The sequence below is a fragment of the Megascapheus bottae genome, chromosome 18, assembly GCF_031878675.1.
Source record: "Megascapheus bottae isolate mThoBot1 chromosome 18, mThoBot2.hap1, whole genome shotgun sequence".
In the NCBI taxonomy this organism is placed as follows: Eukaryota; Metazoa; Chordata; class Mammalia; order Rodentia; family Geomyidae; genus Megascapheus; species Megascapheus bottae.
The window spans coordinates 34,282,602-34,306,813 of NC_143526.1; the positions used below are offsets into that span (position 1 = coordinate 34,282,602).

The 24,212-nt window shown below is 39.1% G+C and overlaps 1 protein-coding gene across 21 annotated transcripts in view; it reads left to right on the plus strand.

Moving 5' to 3' along the window:
- LOC150050474 (uncharacterized) overlaps nucleotides 1-24,212 on the plus strand; it is a 542,379-nt gene that overhangs the window by 436,694 nt on the left and 81,473 nt on the right. For 12 of the 21 annotated variants that reach the window (XR_016538651.1, XR_016538654.1, XR_016538655.1 and 9 more), the window contains 2 exons: nucleotides 16,621-16,755; nucleotides 23,082-23,170. The exons of 2 other annotated variants lie outside the window; for them this stretch is intronic. Coding sequence is in view for 1 of the 19 variants with exons in the window: in XM_090352368.1 (XP_090208494.1) it covers nucleotides 16,621-16,755 (135 nt within the window). In the remaining 18 variants the exon portion in view is untranslated. Of the gene's footprint in view, nucleotides 1-16,620; nucleotides 16,756-19,015; nucleotides 19,192-23,081; nucleotides 23,171-24,212 lie in introns of all 21 variants that reach the window. 7 more of the 21 variants (XM_090352362.1, XM_090352363.1, XM_090352368.1 and 4 more) reach the window with 3 other exon arrangements.

A 24,212-nucleotide genomic window follows, 5' to 3' on the forward strand; every position in this document is an offset into this window, starting at 1 on the left:
CCTGGCACTCAGGAATCTACTTTTACACTTATTTGAACAGTATCTGGGTCAGAATTATTCCTTGTTTCCTTCTTGAAATGCTAACATTCAATAGGAAAGTGACCTATTCAAAGATGAGTTTTGTTTTATGAAGATTTTTTTCAGTGGATGCTGAGTAAAAAATTACTTAACAAACCAATGGAAGCCACTAAATCAACGATTAGTGGAAGAAATAGACTTGCCATAGCAGTATCATTTTGGTATGGGAAAGTAATATATTCAATTTTTTTCCCCTGGATTTGGCCACAAACTCATGTCCACTATTGATCTATATGACTGAGACCCATGGCTGGGCACCATTTGAACTAACCCTCCTTGAGGAGACCACAAATGATCATGACTGAGCTAGGTGCTAGTAGCTCAGACCTGTAATCCTAGTTACTCATCTTCATGGTTTGAAGCCAGCACTGCTTCAAAGTCCCCATGAGACCCTTATTTCCAATTAGCCATCTGGAAACTGTAAATGGTGTTGTTGCTTGAAGTGTTAGAGCACTAGCCTTGAGCAAAACTGCACAGGGACAGTGGCACCCAGGCCCTGAGTGTAAGCCTCATGACTGACAAAAGAAAAAAAAAAGTTGATGACTAGGTGAATGGTTGTTTTTTGTTTTTGTTTGGTTTTGGCCAGTCCTGGGGCTTGAACCCAGGTCCTGGGCACTGTCCTTGGACACATTTTGCTCAAAGTTAATGTGCTGCCACTTGAGCTCCATCACCCCTTCAAGCTTTTTCTGAGTATATGGTAAGGAGGAATTGAACACAGGGTTTTGTGCATGCTAGACGAGTACTCTACCACTAGGCTACATCCCAGCCCCAGGTGAATGTTTTGTACATCAGGGAAGGAGGGTCTTTGGGCTCGAATGTTCTTGGTGCATTCATATGCCTGCTGAATTTGCTGATAAAGTGTCAAGGAAGCCTACAGGCTTCTACTGTCACCAGTAGAAGGCAAAACTGTGACTAGGGCTATAGACACAGGCCAGCCATGATTCCTGGGACATGGTCTCTGGGATTGTAAAAACAAGGTATCTATCAGAAATGCCCACATTTGTGTACAGGGATCCACATTTCTGGACAGGAGTAGAGGGGAGTTGGAATAGACAGAGGGAAAAGGCTGTGACATAGTCCCAGAGACAAACTTCATTGGCTTTACTGGATAATTTGGGTAGAGTATAAAGTTTAGACACTAAAAGAATATGGTACAGGAGGGAAATGAGAGAATATTAGGTAGATTGGATTTCCTAGGCTCAAGGAGCATGGTATACCTTTACGTATATACACACATCCGTGAAAACACAATAGAAACGTAAATGTAATGTTCACATTAAATTTCAACATGTGGGGGTGAGAAAGACAAAGGATTAAATATAAAGGGCACTGAATTAAATCTTGTTATTAAACAAATTTGTCCAAACCAAACTAAACACAACAGACAAGTAAAATGTATTCCGTGTTAGTACTCTTCTATCTCAAAATGCTAACATTCCAGACAAAGTGTATAATTATATTTAGAACAAAATTCCAGCCTAGAGTAAATAATACATGCATTTTAACACACTTACCAAAAATGTTGTTCCATTGGAATATATATCCAAAGGACATGAAGAAAACTAAAAACAGCACAACACATTGGAGACATATTTGCATTAAGTATGGCAAGGAAAAGAAGTACTATCTATGCTATTAAAACAATTCATGCAAACAGAAAACGGAAAATGTCCATAACTCCAAAACTTAAATGTGGACATAATTTCAGAGGCCTGACAGAACATCACACTCACAATGTAGAAAAGAAAAAATGGCTAATAAATATAGACAGTACTTAATCTCAGTAATAATCAAAGAAATTTGAATACAAAATCAATATGATACAGTTTGTCAAATAAATTAGCAAAGTTTATCAAAACAACAATGTTCTGGGGATATTCTGATGAGACAAGTACTTTCATTCACCATTTATTGCAGTGGGAAATCAACATAAATTTGGAAAATGCAACCTGGCAAAAATCTATTGAGAAACTGAAAAATATTCTCATCCTCACAACAAAGCTTTGTTGTTGTGGGCATGTATCCTGAGGGCACTGTTAGTGTCCTAGACTTACCTGTCATGACAAGAAACCCCAAACTTGAGCCATAGATGTGAGTTGTCTCAATATTCTGGATGGTGGAAGCCTAACGTCAATGTGGAGATGAGGTGGTCCTGAGGACCTTGCCCCGTGCCCTTCCTTTAGCTTCTTGTGGATTACCTCAACCACAGACGGCCCTTAGCTTTCAAGTTATTACCCAGAACTCCACCTTTATCATCCCATGGAGTTCCTATATTCACATGGGTCTTTTGTGTCCAAATCCATTTGAATAAGGACAGTAGTCATATTGGATTAGATTTGGGTCTTCAGAGTAGTGACTACCTTGTGACATACTCATCTGTAAAGAATTTTTTTTTTTGCCAGATAAGTTCACTTTCATAGGTACTGGGATTAGGAGTTGGGTATCTTTTTAAAGAGGTACAGTTCACCTCATAACAGTCATGATCCAAAGTTTAACACTACAGCGATAACTTTTTTAGTATAAAAGAATCCATCATAATATGATTCATCACTAAAAAATATTGGGAGTTATATAAATATGCAATGGTGTGACATAGTTACATTAATTATATCCCACTAACTGCAATAAGGTAATAAGAACAATGTTATAAAGAAATTTTAAGAAATGGTATTAGCCTGAGGATGGAGCTCAGTAATGGGGTGATTATCTAGCGTGTATCAGGGCCTGGGCTTGATTCTGAGAATATAGAGTTTATGCGATGCTTTAAATAACAAAATATAAAATTAGTCTTATAATCTCAATGATATAAATATATAAGGAAAGATTTTATGGATAAAAATATATTAAGTCATCCATACTGATTGTGAATTTGACAAAGATGATTAATTGTGATTCTTAACATTTTTCTAAGTTTCTAAATTGAGCTGTTTTTGTAGGTATGTAGCACAGGACACTGAAGCCAGAGCCTGTACTGTAGATGCTAGGTAAGAGCTTTACCAATCGAGCTAGGTCCCTAGCCCTTTTTATGTAGTTTGCTTTTGCCAGGGCTGGCCTCAAATTTTATGCCTCATCACAACTTATATTTCATTAATAGAAAAAAATCGATTAAAAATGTCCATCATATAAACTAAAAATTCTAGACATTAATTAGAGCTCATCAGCATACAGATATGAGAATTTCTTTCCATAGGCCAGTCTATATGATATAGAAAAATTCATTAGAACCTTAGGACCTCCTATGCCTTGGAGAGAATTTCTATATTAATAATCTGAAGAGCTGCACTTTATACTGAGTTGTCTGAAAATCTTGCTTTAATACCACTTAGTGGTTCTCTCTGACCTCCATTTTATCCATATGTGAAAATGAAAGTACAATGTAGTGTTGATTCGGGCGGTCACAGTTTTACGCTGAAGCTATACTGTCGCTTGGCAGCCACGTTACAGGTGCCTTATAATCCATGGTACCTTAGGTTCCTTTATCTGCCATGCCCCTTTCTGCAATATGGAAGCAACTTCCTCAGTCCCCTCAGTCCCTTCTTTCTCCTTTGTTGGGTATAACAGTTCAACTTCAGTTTTTCTACTGGCTCCAAATCTTTGATTTTCATGAAGCTATTTTCATATGAGAAGTTTATATGTTAAATGATTTAATTATGGAACTGTTGAACAGAATTTCGGAAACATTTTTCAAAAAAGGGTATTTCTCCAGGTAAAGATAATTTCACTCTTTCTAATATAATTGTTTCATTAAAAATGATATTATACAGGATAATGATGTACCATCTTAATAATATTTAATTTCCATGATATATATACAGGCCATTAGGGCCAAAATTTTACAAATGTTGTCATACTGATGTATTTAAGTAAATGAAAGATTCTCATGTGTTTTAATCAAAGACCATGCTGGCTGTCCATTACATTTCCTATTTTCATCAGGAGAAAATAAGGCTATTAGCGGTCATCATTTTCTTCTGGGGAGAGAAATTTCTATTAAAAGATAGGCTATTCACCAGTTTATCTTCTTGGTTCATTCAAAAACTCAGATTCAGCAGTATGAATTTGAGATGGCAGAGCAGACTGAGCCTTTGAAATGTAAGATCAGTGAAGAAGAGCATGACTAAAGGTAGAAGGCTGGGGAGAAGAGAGGCAGTATACAGTGCTCCTGGAGCAAGATCACTTATGTGTGGGAGACTTCTTTGTCAAACAAGAAATTTATAAGTCACTTTAAAAATTGCTTGGGATCGGAGGCATGACTCAGGTGGCAGAGTGCCAATCAAGTGAGTGAAAGTGCCAGATACCAACTTTGAGTCTCAGTCTTAGATGACAGAGAGAGGGTGGGGTGGAGGAGAAGGAGAGAAGGAGGAAGAGGAGGGCATTGCTAGTGCATGATCTGTTTGTAAAAGTCCAGCTTAATATAAAGTCCATTGCATTAAAAGAAAGTGAGTTAATTCTGTCCTATGTTTTGCTTCATAATACCTATGTGTGCTTTACTTAATGAAAAGACAAATATACAGCCCATATTTAGCTGATTAGGAATCCCAGAGTTAGCTGGACATGGTGGCTTATGTGTGTAATTTCTAGCTACTCAGGAGACTAAGATATGAGGATCAAGGTTCAAAGCCAGCCTGGGCACAAAAGGATCTGAGACTCTTATCTCCAATTAACCTCTAGAAAATGGGAAGTGAGGCTTGGCCCAAGGTTAGGGCTGTAGCCTTGAGCTGAAGAGCTCAGGGATAACACCCAGGCTGAGTTCAAGCCCCATGTTCCCCCACAAAAAAAAAGGAAAACAAAAGAAATCCCAGAGTTAGAGGAGGCCATGAGATTAGAATGTACCATGGCATTTGGAGAAATCTTAGAAGGGGAGAGGGCCATAGCCTAGAGAAATGGAGATTAAGGAAAATCATCCTTGTGTTTCAGGGGCTATGAAGGCATCTCCCACTAGTCCTCTGAGTTACACAAGAGCTGTTAGCTTCTCCTTCCAGTAGGAACAGAGCCTGGTTGTCTCTCTCTCCCATTCTCCTTCCTTTTTCCTCTAGGACTGCAGTTGCCACTGTAGTTGTCTTAGGGCCTCTTGAAGAAGAAAGGGAGTAAGGCCTCAACCTACACATTTTAAAGGATTTTCTTGTTTTTTTTTTATTGTAATGTATAGAGGAGTTACAGTTATAATCGCCAGATAGAGGGTGCATTACTTCTCACACATTGATATCCCTTCTCATGTTTTTGTCCCCATTCCCCTCCCCAATCATCTTGTTTTCCCCCCTTCCCTTTACTATTTCAAATGAACAAATAAACATATATACAATATGCTAGGTAACAAAGTCAGATACAGTAACAATATGAGATTAAACAAAGTGCAACCAAAGAGAAGAGAAATAATATAGTACATTAAGAACAACAATCACACAAGATAAAGCTCTTGTTTCCATGTCCTAGAGATTGTTTCACATAGCCTCATCCTATATGACCTATGTATCTAGGTTTTGAGCTATTGTAATCCTCTGCTAGGAAAGTCCTAGGTGTGTATTAATTATTACAAATGAGGGAAACCATTGAGCCTATGTTCCTTTGGGTCTGGCTTACTTCACTTAATATGATTTTTTTCCAAGTCTTTCCATTTCCTTACAAATAGGGTGATGCCATTCTTTCTGATGACAGCATAGAATTCCATTGTGTATAAATACCACATCTTGTTGATCCAATCATCTACTGAAGAGCATCTGGGTTGGTTCCATATCTTTGCTATAGTAAATAGTGCTGCAATGAACATTATTGTGCTAGTGGGTTTAGTATGTCCTTGTTTCTGGACGATTGGGTAAAAGCCAAGGAGTGGAATTGCTGGGTCTTAAGGGAACTCTATGTTTAGTCTTTTGAGGAACCACCATACTGCTTTCCATAGTGGTTGAATGAGTTTGCACTCCTACCAACAGTGTGGTAGCAATCCCTCCTGGTCACACCCCCACCGGCATCTGTTATTAGATTTCTTGATGATGGCCCAGAGTAAAGTGGAATCTCAAATTTGTTTTGATTTGCATTTCTTTTATGGCTAGAGATGTCGATCATTTCTTCATGTGTCTATAGGCCATTCTTATTTCTTCTTCAGAGAAGACTCTCTTTAAGTATTTGGCCCATCTTTTAATGGGATGGTTGTTTCTTTGAAGATTTGTTTTGGAGAGATTCAATTTCTTTTAGCTGTAGATATATTTTAGATATGAGGCCTTTGTAAAGGACTTTCTTTTTAATGGAAGAAAGATTGTACAGTGAATTCATTTCCATCCTCCTGCAGAGCAGAGCTCCTCCTTGATTATAGAGGAGACCAGTGGAAACATGCTATAGGGAAGGCAAGCAAAACTTTCCAGTCACTGCTCCAGAGGTATTCTTGGGAAGATAAACAGGGCAGTGTTGAGTAGCCCAAAGAATTGTGAGCCACCTGACTGTCCCCCCCCACCATTTTCAGACTTGCTTGTTAATGAGGAAAGAAAATGTTTATTGAGCACTTACTGTGTGTTAGGTTCCATAACAAGCATTTTACTAACACTATAACAACTAAAACTATATCAGAACAAGCCTATGTAGGTTGTCACATTACCCCACTGTACAGATGACAGAGTTGAGGCTCACTAGGTGGCTGACAGATGCCCACATATAGCAGTGTTCTTGTCAAATGTTGTGGCAGTGGCTTGCATATGGTTGACTGGAAGATGATCAGGCTGGTAGCTACTGTGCTGGATGTCACAGATAGAGGATAATTCTTTCTGTTGAACGTTCTAATGGGATTTACTCTCTGAGATAGAGTATAACATCTCCAAATAGTCCCAGGCAGTATGAGAAAAAATTTGGAAATGTGTGACATTCAGAAATAGTAAACTAGGACACAAGAACTCCAAGAATTAGGCAAAATTCCATCCTAAAACACCTCCCTAAAGAGAAAAAAAGGAAAGGTTCAAATCAAACAGCAGAAAGGATAACCTTGGTCTTCAAGATTTAGGGGCAGACGGTTGAAAGCTATTCAGTGGGTAAAGCAGCTCCTTAAGTCAGGCTGCAGAAAGGTCTTAGACTATAGCTGCATTTCAGACACTTTGCATAGGGAATGTGACATATAGTCATTTTTGCCACAGCTGGATAAGGGACCAATGTGATTGAGTCACCACTGTTGTATAGGGCAGAGCTCTAGAAAATAGAAGCTGAGATCAAAATTCTACAGCCAACCAGACTCAGTGGCTCTCACCAGCAACTCCAGCTATCCAAGTTTGAAGATAGTCCAGACAGAATAGGCAATACCCCATATATACCAAGTGTATAATGTTATACACTTGTCATCCCAGTTACACAGGAAGCATAAATAGGATGATTGCCGTCCAGGACTATCTGGATAAAACTGTGTTTATTAGAAATAGGGAAGGGAAGGGGGAAAACAAGATGACTGGAAAGGGATGTAGGGAAATGGGGACAAAACCATGAGAAAGGGGTATCAGTGTTTGAGAAGTAATGTACCCACTACCTGATGAACATAACTGTGCCCCTCTATACATTACCCCGATGAGAAAATACAATTAAAAAAAGGAGTAGCAGCATTGCTCAGGTAGGAGAATACCTGCTTAACAAGCACAAAGGCCTAAGTTCAATTCCCAGTCCTTCCAGTAACATCATTTATGCTCTCATGCAGAATATGCAAGTATCTCTGTGTTCATGTATACATGGAGAGAATAATGAACTATGCTTTAACTCTTGATGGAGTGGTTTTCTGGCATATCTTGGATTCCAATTTAGATTCACAGTTCAGGCTGGGAACTGAGTCTTAGAAGGGATTCTGCATTCAATTTTCCTCCCAACACCTCTGTGAGAGTCTGACTTTTAAACTCTGGCCACGTTCAGATTTCTCCTCATGGGACCAGGAGATGCATCCATGAGGGTTGCAAAACCACTTTTCAAAATGCATGTTATAAATGTTTGTCTAGCTTGTTCATAATTATTCACACTAGTCTGGACTAAACGGAAAAAGACTAAGTGCTGTAAAGGGCTTACATTCCAATAACCTCTGGATTTTCCCATCAATAACTGCAGCAGAAATGTTTCCATCAGCTCAGTCATCAGAACCAGATCCTGAGATATCATGGTTAAAGCTAGTGTACCATTAAGTGTGTCTGTACATTAGATAATTATGCAGGTGCTTTTTGGGGAGACACGGACTTGCTGATTCACTAATGAGTACATATTAGATTTGTTTGTATATGGAATCTAGAATAGTCAAACTGAGAGAGGAAGAGAATAGGATAGTGGTTATCTGAGGCTAGTAGAAGAAACGATGGGGAAATGTACCTCAGAAAGGAAAAAGCAAAAAAGCAAAAAAGCTACACTTGCTAGGAAAATCAAATTAATGCTAAGTATTGTTACTACATGCACATGTTTATAACAGTGACAATAATGGGATCAGAAGGAAACTTAGGGAAACTTTGACGGTGGTGATAGCCTCACATATATGCAGATAACTAAATTTATCATGATATATACATTAAAACTTTCACATGTCAATCATTCTTTAATAAAGCAATTTTTAAAGACAAAACCTATGCCTCAAATAAATGAACATATCAATAAAACATTGCAAGATATCATATTGTAATTCTGATTTTTAAAGTATTACTACACATAAAGACTAAGGAAACAAGAAAATATCTGAATACTGATTATGGATTTGATACAATTAGCTATTAATTTTTTAAAAGATTTTATTAACACTGATCTTTGCTTCACATTTTAAATGTCATGTTTAACAAGAATTCAAGAAGGGAATCTCTATATGTGATCACTGGCACATAAATTTTAGACCATAATTAAAATTAAGCTGAGAGTTTGTATGTCATAGATACATAACGATCTATATAACACTATGTCTACAGCGTATATATCCCATCATATATTTTAGGTCTATGTAGTTATATTTAAATCTCCAAGACCATGTCAATGACCTTGGGTACCCAAATACTGAATTTCCTCTCTTGTACTGTTGGATCTAATATCCACCTATCAAGGTGACCATGTACTTTTTGTTCCTTTGGTTTTGACTTGCTCAACATGATTTGCTCTAGTTTCATCCACTTCCCAGCGAATGCCATTATTTGATCTTGTCTGTTGGCTATGTAGCATTCCATTGTGTATATGTACCAGATTTTTTGAGACTCTTTTTTTTTTGTACCAGATTTTTTGTATCCATTCGTCTGTAGTGGAGCATCTGGGTTGTTTCCATTGCTTGGTTATTGTGAATAGTGCAGTGATGAACATGGCTGTGCAGGTGTCCTTAACATATCCTGGTTTATTAAAAAAAAAACATATCCTGGTTTATGATGCTTAGGGTATGTGCCCAGGAGTGGTATAGCTAGATTGTAGGGAAGGTCTATTTTTAGGTTTTTGAGAAATCTCCACACTGTCTTCCAGAGTGGCTGTACTAGTTTACATTCCCACCAGCAGTGAAGTAGGATTCCTCTTTCTCCACATCCCTGCTAGCATTTGTCATTGTCTGAGTTCAGAATATTGGCCATTCTGATTGGGGTAAGGTGGTATCTTAGGGTTGTTTTTATTTGCATTTCCTTTATGACCATAGACGATGAGTATTTTCTTGTATGTTTCTTTGCCATTTTAACCTCTATTTTTGATAAGTCTCTCTTTAGTTCCCTTGCCCATTTAGTGATTGGTTTGGTTGTGGGGGGGATTAGTTTCTTCAGTTCCCTGTAGATATTGGATATTATGTATTTGTCTGATGTTATTATTGGTAAATATCTTTTCCCAGTTGGTTGGCTGTCTTTCTACTTTAGTAGCTATGCCTTTGTCTGTGCAGAATTTTTTTAGGTAGTCCCATTTGTTAAGTCTCTCTGCAATCTGTGGTGACCCTGGGACTCTGTTCAAGAAGTTTTTGCCTGTGCCTATGAGTTTCAGTGTCTCTCCTACTTTATCATGTAGAACTTTCAGAGTTTCAGGTCTGATATTGAGGTCTTTGATACATTTCGAGTTAATGTTTGTGCATGGCAACAGGCTGGAATCAATTTTTAGTTTTCTGCATGTTGCTTCCCAGTTTTCCCAGCACCAATAATGGAAGGGGCTGTGCTTATTCCACGATATATCTCTGGCACCTTTGTTGAAAATAAGTTGAGTATAGGTATGTGGTTTTATTTTTGGATCTCCTATACTGTTGAATTGATCTTCTTGTCTCTTTTTATGCCAATACCAAGGTGTTTTTGTTATTATGGCTCTATAGTAGACTTCAGTCTGGTATATAATACCACCTGCCCTGCTCTTTTTGCCTAGAATTGCTTTGGCTATTCTAGGTCTTTTGTTGTTCCATATGAATCTTTGGATTACACCTTCTATTTCAGTAAAGAATGTCCTTGGGATTTCGATGGGGATTTCATTGAAATTGTATATCAATTTTGGCAGTATGGCCATTTTCACTATGTTGGTTCTCCCTACCCATGAGCATGAGATGTCTTTCCATTTCTTGATATTCTCTTTGATTTCTTTCTTTAGGGTTTTATAGTTTTCATTAAATAATTCCTTTACATCTTTGGTTAGGTTAATTCTTAAATATTTTATTCTTTGAGGGGCTATTGCAAATAATATCATTTTCTTGATTTCCCTTTCTATTTCTGTATTGTTGGTGGACAGAAAGCCTACTGACTTTTGAAGGTCGATTTTGTATCCTTCCACTTTGCCGAAGTGATTTATTATTTCTAGGAGTTTGGGAGTGGAATTTATTGAGTCATTCAGGTATAGAATCATCTCATCTGCAAATAGGGATAGTTTAATTTCCTCTTTCCCTATGTGGATCCCTTTAATGTCCTTCTCTGCTCTGGCTAAGGGTTACAGCACTATATTGAAGAGAACTGGAGAGAGTGGGCATCCCTGTCTAGTTCTGGATTTTAAGGTAAATGGTTCTAGTCTTTCTTCATTTAGTATGATATTGGCTGTAGGTTTGTAATATATGGCTTTAATTATTTTAAAGAATTTACCTCCTATTCCTATTTTCTCTAGTGCTTTCAACATGAATGGATGTTGTGTTTTGTCAAATGCCTTCTTGGCATCCAGAGAAATTATCATGTTTCTTAACCTTAGCTCTGTTGATATAACATATTACATTAATTGATTTGTGGCTATTAAAGCAGCCTTGCATCCATGGGATAAATCCTACTTCATCATAGTGTATGCTTTTTAAAATTTTTTTCGGGATTCTGTTGGCCAGTATTTTATTGAGGAGCTTTGTGTTTGTGTTCATCAGAGAGATTGGTCTGTAGTTCTCTTTTTTTGGGTTAGTTATTAATTTGCAGGTATTATAATGTAATTATGATGACATTTGAGAAAAGAAGGTGTAGTTTTGTAGAGATGAATGTTAAACTATGCTCCAAGTATAGTGACAAATACCTTTGACAAGTTAAAAATAATCTGGGAAATGGGCCAATGGACAGGACCCCAGATGAAAATAAATTTGTCATAAATCTATCATTGTGGCAGGTATGTGAAGGGTATTGGAGGGTTCATTTTATTTTTTTGAGTTAAAAGCGTCCAATGGTAAAACACTAAAATTAGAGTTTAGCAGGATATGCTTATTCTGTGAGCAGAAGCACTGATGGATGGTTGGTGTCTTTTGTTGTCAGTATGTTATAGAAACAGAAAATGTGTCCCCTGGCCAATTCTTGTCCCCATGGCCAGATTCTTGTTATACTATTCAAGAACAATTTTTAAGAAATAAAAACAGAAATAAACTGACAAGGGGAAAATCATAAGCATTTCTCCTGTGCTCTGTTACTTGTCATGGTAAATTGTGTTTTGAAAAAAGATTTGGATTTACCCCCCTTGATTTATTAAAATACATGAATTTTTGGTGTAGAAAGAATTGTTTAGTTTTTCTGTAAATTCATGTGATCATTGTAAAAGACTTCAGAACATAATACATGCTTGACAAAGTGCCATTGGTATATTGATGGTATGAGTTCCTAGAGCTAGGGATAAAGCTTACTGTAAACTCCTTGCTTAACATGTACAAAGCCCAGATTAAAACCCCAGCCACACTCACACACACACACACACACACACACACACACACACACACACACACACACACACAGCAATTAAACAAGAATGTACTGTTTTGGGACATGATTATATATACCTGTAATCCCACTGAAACAGGAAATTGAATGTTTGAGGCCCACACTAGACTAAGTAATAATAATCTTGTTTCCAAAGGGAGAATCAAAAGAAGAAAGGGAAAGGAAAGGAAAGAAAAAGAAGAGAAGAGCCAAGAGGGCAGGGGAGCAAAGGTGAGGAAAATTAGGTTTCAATAGGAATTCTGCTGTCTCCAATGCTGATTAGCTCTAGATGAGATCATGCTGGACTTGCTCAACAAGAAAGAAGCGAATTCAAAGTAGCATGTGTTATACTCTGAGAGGAACTAGCCAGGCTTGCTTGGGGAAGAAGATAGTAATTTAAATCCCTAACTTTCAGAAGTAAAGCAAGCCAAGCATCCTCTGGCTCAAGGTTATATGTAAGAGTCTTATTGCAGGAGTGGGAACCAGTGAACCCTTATGAAAGTTCTCTTCATTCCATCAATGTCCTGCTCATTCAGCAAAGAGGATGGATATGATAGAATTTCTCAGCAAACAGGCCTTGTGGAGGGGGATTAGATTGGAGAGCTATGGTGTTTTCCTGCATAGTATTATACAGACCAAGAACCTTATAGAAGTCAGTCAGGCAGCCAGACCTTTGGCAATACATATGAATTTGGCTTGAATAGGTTCCTGTGTATATCTGGCTATGAATTTTCTCTCACTGCCATGTATATTGACCTCATTTTCTTGGAAAGCAGGCATTCTTTTTTTTTTTCCAGTCCTGTGTCTTGAAATCAGGGCCTGAGCACTGCCCTTGGGCTTTCTCAAGGCTAGAACTCTACCATTTTAGCCACACACCACTTCTGGCTTTTTTTTTTTCTATATTTGTGGTTCCTAGGAATTGAAGCTGGGTCTTCATGTATGCTAGGCAAGCACTCTACCACTACGCCAAACTCTGGGCCCAGGCATTCTCTTTTTAACCTACTTCAGCATCTTATGGTTGTACAAAGCTGAGGTTGCTGGTACCCCCACAGTCATTGTCACCAACTGTGCTGGGAAGGGCTGGAACAAGCAGAGGGGTGAACTGTTTGCTGATTTTATTTCTGGCTTATGGAAATCAAACCATAGCCTATAAGATGAGATAGCATCTTTTTGTCAGACAGGTTTAGAACTGAGCCCAAAGCTGATGCCTTGGACTAACAATTGTTGACCTTCATGACCAAGGGTTCTTTGAATTAAGGAGCCTCAAATGCTACAGTATACACTCTACACTTCTCTCTGTTTACTTATCTAATGGAGCTGTTCTCTTGGAAAGCTGTGTTATTCCTGTAATGCAAAGTGACAGAGAAAATAAAAACACCCAGCTGAGAAAAAGCCACAATGTTAATGTGAAACACAAACTTTCTGTTCATCTGAATCTTAGTTTATTTTAAAACAGAACCATAACGGCTCAGATCCTAGAGATTGGGAGGGGCTGTTGCTACAGCTGTCCTGTTCTCAGATCCTTCCCTCATGTGCCTTCTGGTCTTAATCCTTAGCACTTTTCCCAGGAGCCAAGGTGGTATGATGTGGGTTTTCTCTTCCCTCCTATGGCTTTAATACCAAGAGATGAGCAAGTTCTTGAATTTACAGTACAGCAGCCTGAAAGTAATGTCACAATGTCCTCCCCACTAACCTTGATGTCCCTCTGGCTGTGTAAAAGCTTGGCCAGAGTTCCCCCAGGAGCTTTGTTCTGGATGAAAACGGCTTTTGTGTTCCATCAGAACCAAGTTTGGGGGTCTGATCCCAAACTCTCACAGCTGGCATTGAGCAACATCTGGTTGGCATCTTCGATACCCTGTGATTCCTGGTGTTTGTACGTATTTTTTTGGAACTGGCTCCATTTTCTTTTAAATTCAGAGTGTTTTCTGCACACTATTATCCATATAAGAATTTCAGCAATATAAAGCCCCAGGGAGAGCCCTGCTATGTAGGCTGTTTCCTGTCCTCATTCCACCTCAAAACTAGAAAAACAAGAGCCCATGGTGGAAAACGAAGAGAAGCAGTCCAAGTTCTAGAAGAAAAGCAGGAAATTATCCCAGAGGGCTTCATGAATCAAGAGAGGTAAACAATGTCAAATTACACCTCTGTAAGAAGACAATTCAAAAAAGCATCCACCAGGTTAAAATGATGACCTTGACTGAGGGGGTTAATGATGGCACAGAATACAGTAAATTGCACAGAAAAGAAAGGAAAGACTGCCTTCTAAAAAGATTTGATTTTGAGTACCAGGTTCCAATTTGGGGTACACAGAAGAATCCCTTGGAGAGAATTGAAAAAATACATGCATGAGGATCCATCCCAAAGGTGCTGGTTTAGCTAAATTCTGGCCTTCCCCTCCCCCTTAATAATTTTTTATTGCCTTTAAATAGTTGTACAAAGGCACTTCTATTTAACATGGCAGTTTATAAGGAGAATGCAACTTGATCAGTGTTACCTCTTTCATCATTCTCTTCATTTATCTCAGTCTCACTTATTTCCTCAAGTTACACAGGTGCCTTGAATGTAGTAAGTATATTTGCCCATGTGACTATGGTCTTTTGAAGGGACAGTTACCTGGATCAATCTGTAATGTTATACTAAAGAAGACATAAATTCAGGCCAGGTCAAACCAGGTGAGCCAAGGAAACTGACTCTCAGGCAAACAGTGGTAGCCCACATGGAAAGGCATAGACACTGGAAAAGTCAAGAAGAGATGCTCTAGGAATAAGAATAGATTGTCAGTGGGATTGGGCAATCAGGCAATGGAAGAATGGAAAGGCCCAGGCACCTCTGGCTAGCACTACATCTTTGCTTTGGCTTTTTCACTTCCTTTGCAACTGGGTATGTTTCAAGCCTTAAAGCAGCACCACATCATGGGGCCAGGAGTTTGTCCTAGTGGTAGAGTGCTTGCCAGCATGCATGAAGACCCAGCTTCGATTCCTTGGTACCCACATACATAGCAAAAGCTGGCAGTGGTACTGTGGCTAAAGTGGTAGAGTTCTGGCCTTGAGAAAGCTGAAGGACAGTGCTCAGGCCTTGAGTTCAAGCCCCAGAACTGGCAAAAAAATACCACATCATTATCTCTTATCATTATTAGTTTGTGACTAGTGTATAATAAAATGTGTATTATTAAAGGAATGAGGTTTTTCAAAAAGACACACTCATAGATACATAAACTGAGATTGGTTCCTTCTCCTCCTCCTCTTCCTCCTCCACCCCCTCCTCCTCCCCCTCCCCCCTTCTTCTCCTTCCCCTTCCCTTTCTCCTCCTCCTCCTCCTCCTCCTCCTCCTCCTCTTCTTCTTTCTTCTTCTCCTCCTCCTCCTCCTCCTCCTCCTCCTCCTCCTCCTCCTCCTCCCCTCCTCCTCCTCCTTTTCCTCCTCCTCCTCCTCCTCCTCCTCCTCCTCCTAGGTATTGAACTCAGGGCCTGGTCAATGTCCTTGGGCTTTCTCAAGGCTACCATTGTGTGAGCCACAGCACCACTTCTGGCTTTTTTCTGTGTATATGGTATGGAGGAATTGAACCCAGGGCTTTGTGCATGTTAGGTAAGCAGTCTATCACAAGGCCACACTCCTAGCCCTCATTTTATAATGACAATCCTACTTGCTTGGGGTCACCATTTGAAAATGGATGGCTAAAGGGGCCATCCTTAAATAGGATACTGACTTTCTTCTGTGAAACAGTGTCTGGTAAATATGGGAGAATCAGTACAAAAATATTTGCTTAGTAATAAGATCCAATAATGAAGGCATGATGTAACTCATCTAATAGGCAAGAATACAAGGGCCCCTATTCTTTTCTCTTTTTCTGTGGGTCATGGGGCTTGAACTCAGCCTGGGTGCTGTTCCTGAGCTCCTCAGCTCAAGGCTACCACCCTACCCCTGGGCCTGGGCATTGTCCCTGAGCACTTCAGTTCAAGTCTATGGCCCTACCCTTGAGCCAAGCCACACTTCCCTTTTCTAGAGGTTAATTGGAAATAAGAGTCTCAGGTCCTTTTTTTCTACTCATCTCAGATTCTTTTTTTGTTCTTTATTTTCTTTTTTTCATTCAGTCATTTCATTCATTCTTTTTTTAAACTCTAGTCTGAGCCTCTGTCCCTGAACTCTTCAGCTCAAGGCTAGCACTCTACCACTTGAGCAACAGTACCATTTCTGGTTTTCTGATGGATAATTGGAGATAAGAGTCTCACAGACTTTCATGCCCAGACTGGCTTTGAACCATGATCCCCCGATGTCAGCCTCCTAAGAAGCCAGGATTACAGGCATGAGCCAGGAGTGCCCAGCTTCATCTCAGCTTCTAAAGCAAAGTGAAGAGACTTTGTACCTGGAAGAAAGCTTTGCCTATTTTTGGTAGAACTTTGTTCACTGGCTTGATTCTGTTGTACAGAAATTCAGAAATTTTCTAAGCCTCCTCTCTCTTGTATTCCAGAGAGAAACCATGGCCAGCTAGTAAGACTCTATTAACTTCTGACCTGATTGTTTCTCCAATGGGACTACTCATTCCTTGCAGCACCTTGCTTGAGTACTGTAAGGAGTTCCAGCCCCTTTGCCTCTGGCTATATTTGTGAGTAGTTATTTTACCTATTAGTTTGTTCTCCCATCTGTTTATTGCTGAACTGTGGATATTCTTTACTTATTATTTGCAAGTCATAAAATGGATGAATGAAGTGGCTTCAGTTTAATAATTTGTTTAGCTAGTGGGTAAAAATAACAGTTGTTTTGTGAGCAGGCTAGTATGCTGGCCTTGTTACCCACAAGAAATGAAGGATGCCCTCTTCTCCAACACTCTCACACCCATCCTTCTATTAAGAATGAACATTTTCTCTTCGTGATGCAATTATCTGGATGGACCAAAAGGGACAAAGTAAGTAATGACCCTGGACTGTCAGCTTGTCCTCAGGAGCAGTCTTACCCTCTATTTTTCATATTCTGTTACTTCCCGGGGGTTCACATTGCCTGGGAATGTTTTGGACTTACAGAACCTGTGTTGAGTCAGAGTTCCATTTAACAAGCCTCCCCATGATTCATGTGTCCAATAAGGTTTAGAAGCATTGGTCTATATCACTCAACACAACATAGGTTCTATAAAGAAGCAGGATGTGCTGAAAGGAAGGGAAAGGATAAGGAAAGGAAAGGAGAGAAAGGCAAAAAGTAATATTTAAGCCATATGGATTTTCATGGGGGTGAAAATAGCCTGAAGTTGTGATAAGTCTAACATTAAAATTTGTACATGGAAACACAACACGTTGCTTACCCGTATTTTCAACTTCGGGGAAAATAAATATCCTGTACCTTAAGGGAAATTACTTACCTATTTACAACTTCCTTTCTTATCTGGAAAAGGTGTTTTTAAAATAGATTAAGTATGTCCCTGGCCCTTTGGGTCAATGCTTTACCAAACTCTTCATTAACAAGGGTAAAAGCAAATTACTTCTTAATTTAGGATACTTTATCCAAAAGCCAATTCAAGGAGACAGTAGGTCCTTTCGTGGATTAAGTATGTTTTATAGTACGCAACTGCTCTTATAGAGCTACTCAAGGCAGACTGCCTTCTCAAAAGGACAGTTTGGATTACACTTTTCAGAAAGGAAATTTGGAGGGCAATGTGGTAAAGAAGGGCTCAAGGTGAAAAAGAGAGAAGGGGAAGCAGGGACAATGATGATGACACAGTGGTCCCAGTAGACCACAAGAAATGAGATGAACGAGAGAGATTGACTTCAGGCATTGACCCACCATAGTAAACAGAATCAAGACCATCTCAGAGATATTCAGAAAAAAATTCATCTCTGCTATCCCAGACTGCTTTGTTTACTAAGTGAAGTTCCCCAACTGTTGCTAAGCCTGTTCCTAATGTGTTGAGCACTGGCTATAGGAAGAAGCAGAAGACTTGAAGCTCAGAAGCTGTTTCCTCTCATTTTCATGTGTTGTTTTGCTCCTCAAGTGACCCTTCTTTGCTGCAAATGTCTGTCGAAAGCCCCAAGCATCTACAACCACCATGATAAGCTTTTCTCCATAGCTTGAGCATATTAAAAAAAAATGCCAATTCTAACATCTTGACTGTAGCTTTCATGGTGAGGGTTGAGAGCTACTTACTGGAAGGTATAGGCAGGGAGAAAGAAAGAAGGGTAGGAAGTTGGGAAGAGATATTTGTCAAACATTTTAACAAGTTGATGTGAGCCGCCAAAGTCTACAAGGCTAAACTTGTACATTTAATCTCCAAAGCAAATGTCACTTGGCTTCCTTGGAGCTTTATACTCTGGAGGTTGGGGATTAGAAATTGTAAGCATTTCCATTTGTGTTTTCTCCCAGCAACTCACCCTCTAAGCTCCTTGTGTCCAGGATTGCAAGCTGGCTCTTAATCTTGTTCTAATAACCCAGGGCTTCTTAACCTGAGAGTTCCATGGTACTCTTCAAAGTCTTGGACTATTCCAAAATTGAATGCAGACCTTATGCATATGGGTGTGACATTTTCTTGATATTGTCTGGAATAATAACAGGAGATGCTCAAAGACATTTATGACCTAGACCAGAGAAATAATCAACTCTCTGCACATTGTCCACCACCTCTAAGCAAGCATCACACTATCTCCGTGCCCCATATTTCAAAACATCCTTTCTAGCCAGCCATTATCTCCATAGCTTGTTTGGTAATTGCATGGGAAGCCTAGCAATGAGTTCACTCCAAACTGGGCTCATTGTGTTCTTTTTTGACTTTGTACTCTGGAATGATATAAGGTTGCTTATTCCTTTCTTACCATATACATCCATCATCCTCTCCTTAACCTGCTTTTAAAGTTTACCCTCATTGAGTCTCTGTTACTCAGGTAATAAATCCAAACTACAGGACATAGAAAGCCTATAGTGGGTGAGTCCCATCTCATCTACCACACCAATGCGTAATCCACCTCCACTGTGCGTACGGGTCTATCCTGCTGTTGCGCCAGCTGTTCCATTGACTCAGGATGCTCTTTCCCTTATGTGGTGCATGAAAATAACATAGGTAAGATGCAAGTCATCTACATCTTCTCTTTGGGTTCTTCCTGCCTAGCCAAACTGTTTCTTACCACCATGTATAAATAATGGTTTTGATATAATAGTTGATTCAGTGGGGTTTTTTTCTTTATTTCTGTGACCACTTCTCCAAGTGTGTCCTATGTTTCTTAAAATCAGGTCAATATTTAATTCCAGGACCAATATCTTTAACCTGTTCTTTTAAACTGAGGATTCTAACAGGAAATGATTGCTTAGAATAAACAGTTTACAGATTGCAGTTTATCTATGGTTGAATCTATAATGCCTTGTACAGGAGGGCTTGGCACTCTATGGGTATTAAATGAAAATATATTTTGAATTTTGTGAATATCAACATTTCATAGACATACTTTATACCTATCTGATTAATGATAGGTAAGTCTTTGGAGTTCAAGACATGACCAGGCCATTAATTTGGAAAGAAAATATTATCTGAGTTGAATATGGAGTAGAATAACAAGATTTCTTCTTGAGCCCACACCAAGGATCTATCTTGATTTGTTTACTTTTTATTCCTTACTAGAAATTCCAGCAGTTTTTTTGACACATTCACAAAATATGTATTAAGCTACTATTGGGTGCCTGAATCTCCTGTGTGTAGAAGGGACAGTTTTTGTTGTGAGATTATTCGTAGTTGTTCTCTTGTGGGGTTTTTTGTTTGTTTGTTTGTTTTCTATTTAAGCCTATGTTTTACCTTTGTGACCATTTCTAATTTAACAAAGATACTAATACTGTATTATTTTCATACACATGATTGGGAAGGAGAATATCTACTTGTAGGTATCCTAGTAGAGTTAAAACCAGGATGATCCTACATTATAATTATAGGAGAGATTGTGACTATTGTCCAAGAGTTATTACAGGTTACATTGATTATGATAATTCATGAACCTATCATTGTTTCAGGAAGTGATATGCATTTTTTATAATTTTATCAGCCTCTTAAATAGGTACTACTTTCATTATTATTCAGTTTGCTTTGCAGATGAGGAAATTGAGAAACAAAGAATTAAAGCTACTTGGTTATAAACTCAGATCAATATATAATTCCAGAACCAGTGACTTTAACCCTTTTGTTTCAACTGAGAATCCTAGAAGAAAATGATTAGAATTAAAAAAAACCCACTGGCTGAAACTATGTTCAGAACTTCTCCCCTGTGGGCATTTAAGGCATTCCATTATACAGGAATTTCAACTTTAATTCCACTTACAATTCTTACTAGGAAGCATCATAGAAGTTATGCTTTCAATTTTGTCAGTATTCTTAAACAATACCTACAAAGTATGTAGACAGTGCTCATGAGAATGAATTCATTTGTTTTCATGGATATCCAGGTACAATTGTGGGAGGAGAACAAATAGGCAACTTGATGTGTAAGTGCCTCTCTCTCTCTCGCGCGCGCTCTCTTGCTCTCTCGCTCTCTCGCTCTCGCGCTCTCTCTCTGGAAAGGTGAAGCTAAAGTTTTGGAAGAGGAAATTCAATCAACCAAAATATAGATCTGTGCCTTAAAGCCAATAGCTATGTCTCAAACATCACCCCTGTTTCTCCAGGAAGTAAACTCTTATTAGTGGATTCTCAGTTGGAGACCAAGAGCATAACCCATACAAACAATTATATCCATGGTTAAATATTTATAGTTACAGCGAGCTAAGTATTTCTCACTCAGTTCTTCCATCTACCTTTTTTAAAGATGAGAAATGTGAAGCTCAGGACAAGTCACTTGCTCAAAGCTTTGACTTCAACTCAGGAAATCTAAGAGTAAGCACTCTACGATGATGTTGGACCATCTCCTGTTCCACTGATGTGATATAGCATGAGACTGGATGTGGTCACTGGAGATGGAGGCTACTTGTAGGTACAAGGAGACTAGGGTGCAAAGATAGTTGGCTTCCTAATCAGTTTGTCAGGCAAGCATAAGCTATTTGATAGATTTCTCACCACATTAAGGATTCACTTTTACTCCAGAAAGTTGCAAGGACTTAAGGAGATAACCAGTGGAAGGCAGTGAGCATTAGCTATTTGAATATGGAACCTGTCTATCCTGAAGCATAATATTACATGACAAAAAATCCAGAGTTATGGGGAGCAAAGATCAATTTAAAATATCCCATTTATTAAAATGGCCCTAAACGTCTAGAATTCCACCATCATGCTTCCTATTTCTCTGCTATGTTAATGAGATAGAATAATCTTTTAAAAGGAAACCTTTTAACATATTTTCTGTTTATCTCAAATATTTCCTTCGTTTGTCCTCAAGGTTGGGCAGTAATTGGAAAAAAAATTTTCTATTTTCCTTTCTTTCTCCAATCCTACTCAAGTTGAGCAGGCCCTGGCTACTTGCCCACCCACCTTTATTCCAGATGTTACCCAGGCAAACCTCTCAGGCTGTAACCAGGCAACCATTGGGAAGAGGGCCCTCCTGGCTAGGGGCCTAGAAACAAAAGAAAAACAAATAGGAGGATGTCTTGAGTCTCCTACTTACTTTGGTTTTCCAATCTCATTTCCCTCAAGCTTTTCTTATTTTTGTAATGGAAACTAGGGCTTGATAGCTGGGCTGACTGTTCACACACCAAATGTCCGGTCTGTTCTGGAACAGACCTCTGGCTGATTTGATCCTATTGATCATGATTCTGGACTCTGAGAGCCAAAAAAAACATTCCTAGGCCTCCTTTCTCCATGCTGGAAAGGAAAGCATTGGCCTTGTGGCCATTAACAGATGAAGTTCAGGGCACCACTGAGACAGGCCTCTCCTTTTGGGTAAAAAAGTGGCTTTGGGAAGATAAAGATAAAGCATCTCTGATAAAATTTCTCTAGTCACTCTTACATTCTAGAGCATCTCTTCAGTGCACCACTTTCTCTACCTCTTGTTTGAACTATTGTCTTTCTATGAACTCCCTTTGTCTTCATGACTTAGACCGCTAGTCCTTCCTTTATGATTCTATTGTGAAGATATTGCAAACCCAATAGTGATTATATCTGTCATAACTCAAGGTCAAAGCAGGAAGATGGTTTCAGAAATGACTGCCATAACCTGGTAAGATAGAACAAGGAGCTAGCCCCAAATAATTTTTGCCAATTATTTTGGTTTGATAGTTCTTCACAAGACTACCTATGTTTTTTAGCTGAATTCTTCTGGTCACAGGAGTCCCATTCTATTTGGGCTCCTGGATTTCTTTAAGATGCTTGCCCTTTAGTTTTTTTTTTTCTGAATGAGCTGCAGTCTGTCTTCTGCAGATTCGTGCCCTCACCATTTCAGTCCTAGCACCACAGTATACTGAAACCAAATCCTATTCTTACGCTCTGGGAGCATGGCCTCTTTGTCCTTTTCTTCTTTTCCAGAGTCAACTGCCTCAGATTCTAATTTCTTCCTGGATGCCTTTCTTAGAAGGCCATTTGCCCAGGACAGTTATAGTCACCATGCATGGAAGCAAATGTCTTGGGGTCTGCATCTCTGCAACCTCAAGTACCTGAACACTTTGTGCTTCTGCTTGTTTGTTTTGTTTTGTTTTCATTTCTGTCACCTTACTTTCAGAGGCCTGGCAAGGGTTAACTTTTAAACAAACTCACACTGCTTTGAAGACAACAGTAAACACCCAGCGTAATATTGTCCTGATAAAACATATCTTTCCATAATGTGGTCCAAGGTATAAAGAATATTTTTACTCTAGCATTTCCTGCCATTAATGTTTTCCTTTTGCAATCTTCAGATAGTGTTATGAGTGGGGTTTGTGTTATAAAAAGCTACATAAACACTCTCACCTTGTAATCTACTGTAATGGCATTGGACAGCTGTGGGCTTTCTGTCTTCTCTTTCTTTGCTCCTAAGTGTAACAACACTAAAATGTTTTACCTTTTAGGGCTGAATGAGATAATGTCTCTTAAGAATGAGCTGCGAAAGGCAGATGGCTCTGTATGAGGTGGTGCTGAGACTCTGACAGTAAATTGGGTATGTGAAGCTTGGCAAAGTTCCTATCCCAAGTGGTAGACTACAGAGTCATCATCCCTGCATTTCTGGTGGAATTATTTTATTAACGTAATTGTTCCCCAAATTATGGTAGGACAAGTGGATTTGGGAATAGCCCAGATGGAAAATTTTGTGTCTCTGTAAGTTTTCACTGAAGAGTGAAGGCATGCACCTGACATAAAAGGTGGGGATGAATTCCTGATGATCTATAATCACACATTGGCTTCTGATGAGCTATTGAGGCTATGGTCTAGGCTCAGAAGGAGAAAGTCAGTCAGTTGTGCTGGTAAAATTCAAGGCTAGGAGACACATAGGTAAGATGTAGAAGAGGAGAGGCAGTGATTAAAACCTTGAAGATTATTCAGCAGCTCAACAAGTATGTTAGTAGGAACCATGTCAAAGAATTCTAGAAACAATGAACTAGCTTAAACTAGCTTTCCTAATTTTGGACTCTGTGTCCCTTGGTTGACTATTATGTCTGTCCAGTACTGTATTTCCCTTCTTCTTGAAGGAAAAAAACTCACAGTTTTATTTTGGAGATCAATGTTCAACTGGAAATTGACATTTTCTAAACTCCTCTGTATCTTGAAGAGGTCATGTGACTACTATATAATGAGGATATAATTCAAATGTTGAAGTGGAGATGATTTAACAGAGCTGTTGGAATTAAGGGGCCAGGAGCATGGCCTAGTGGTAGAGTGCTTGCCTAGCATGCAGGAAGCCCTGGGTTCGATTCCTCTGTACCACATACATAGAATAAGCCAGAAGTAGTGCTGTTGCTCAAGTGGTAGAGTGTCATCCCTGAGAAAGCCCAAGGAGGGACAGTGCCAAGGATATGAATTCAAGCCTCAGGACTCACACACACACACACACACACACACACACACACACACAAACCCACCAAAATTTAACCAGGTACCAGTGGCTCACACCTGTAAATCCTAGCCACTCAGTAGGCTGAGATTCAAGGATTGCTGTTCAAAACCAGCCTAGGCATGAATAAATCCATGAGATTCATCTCCAA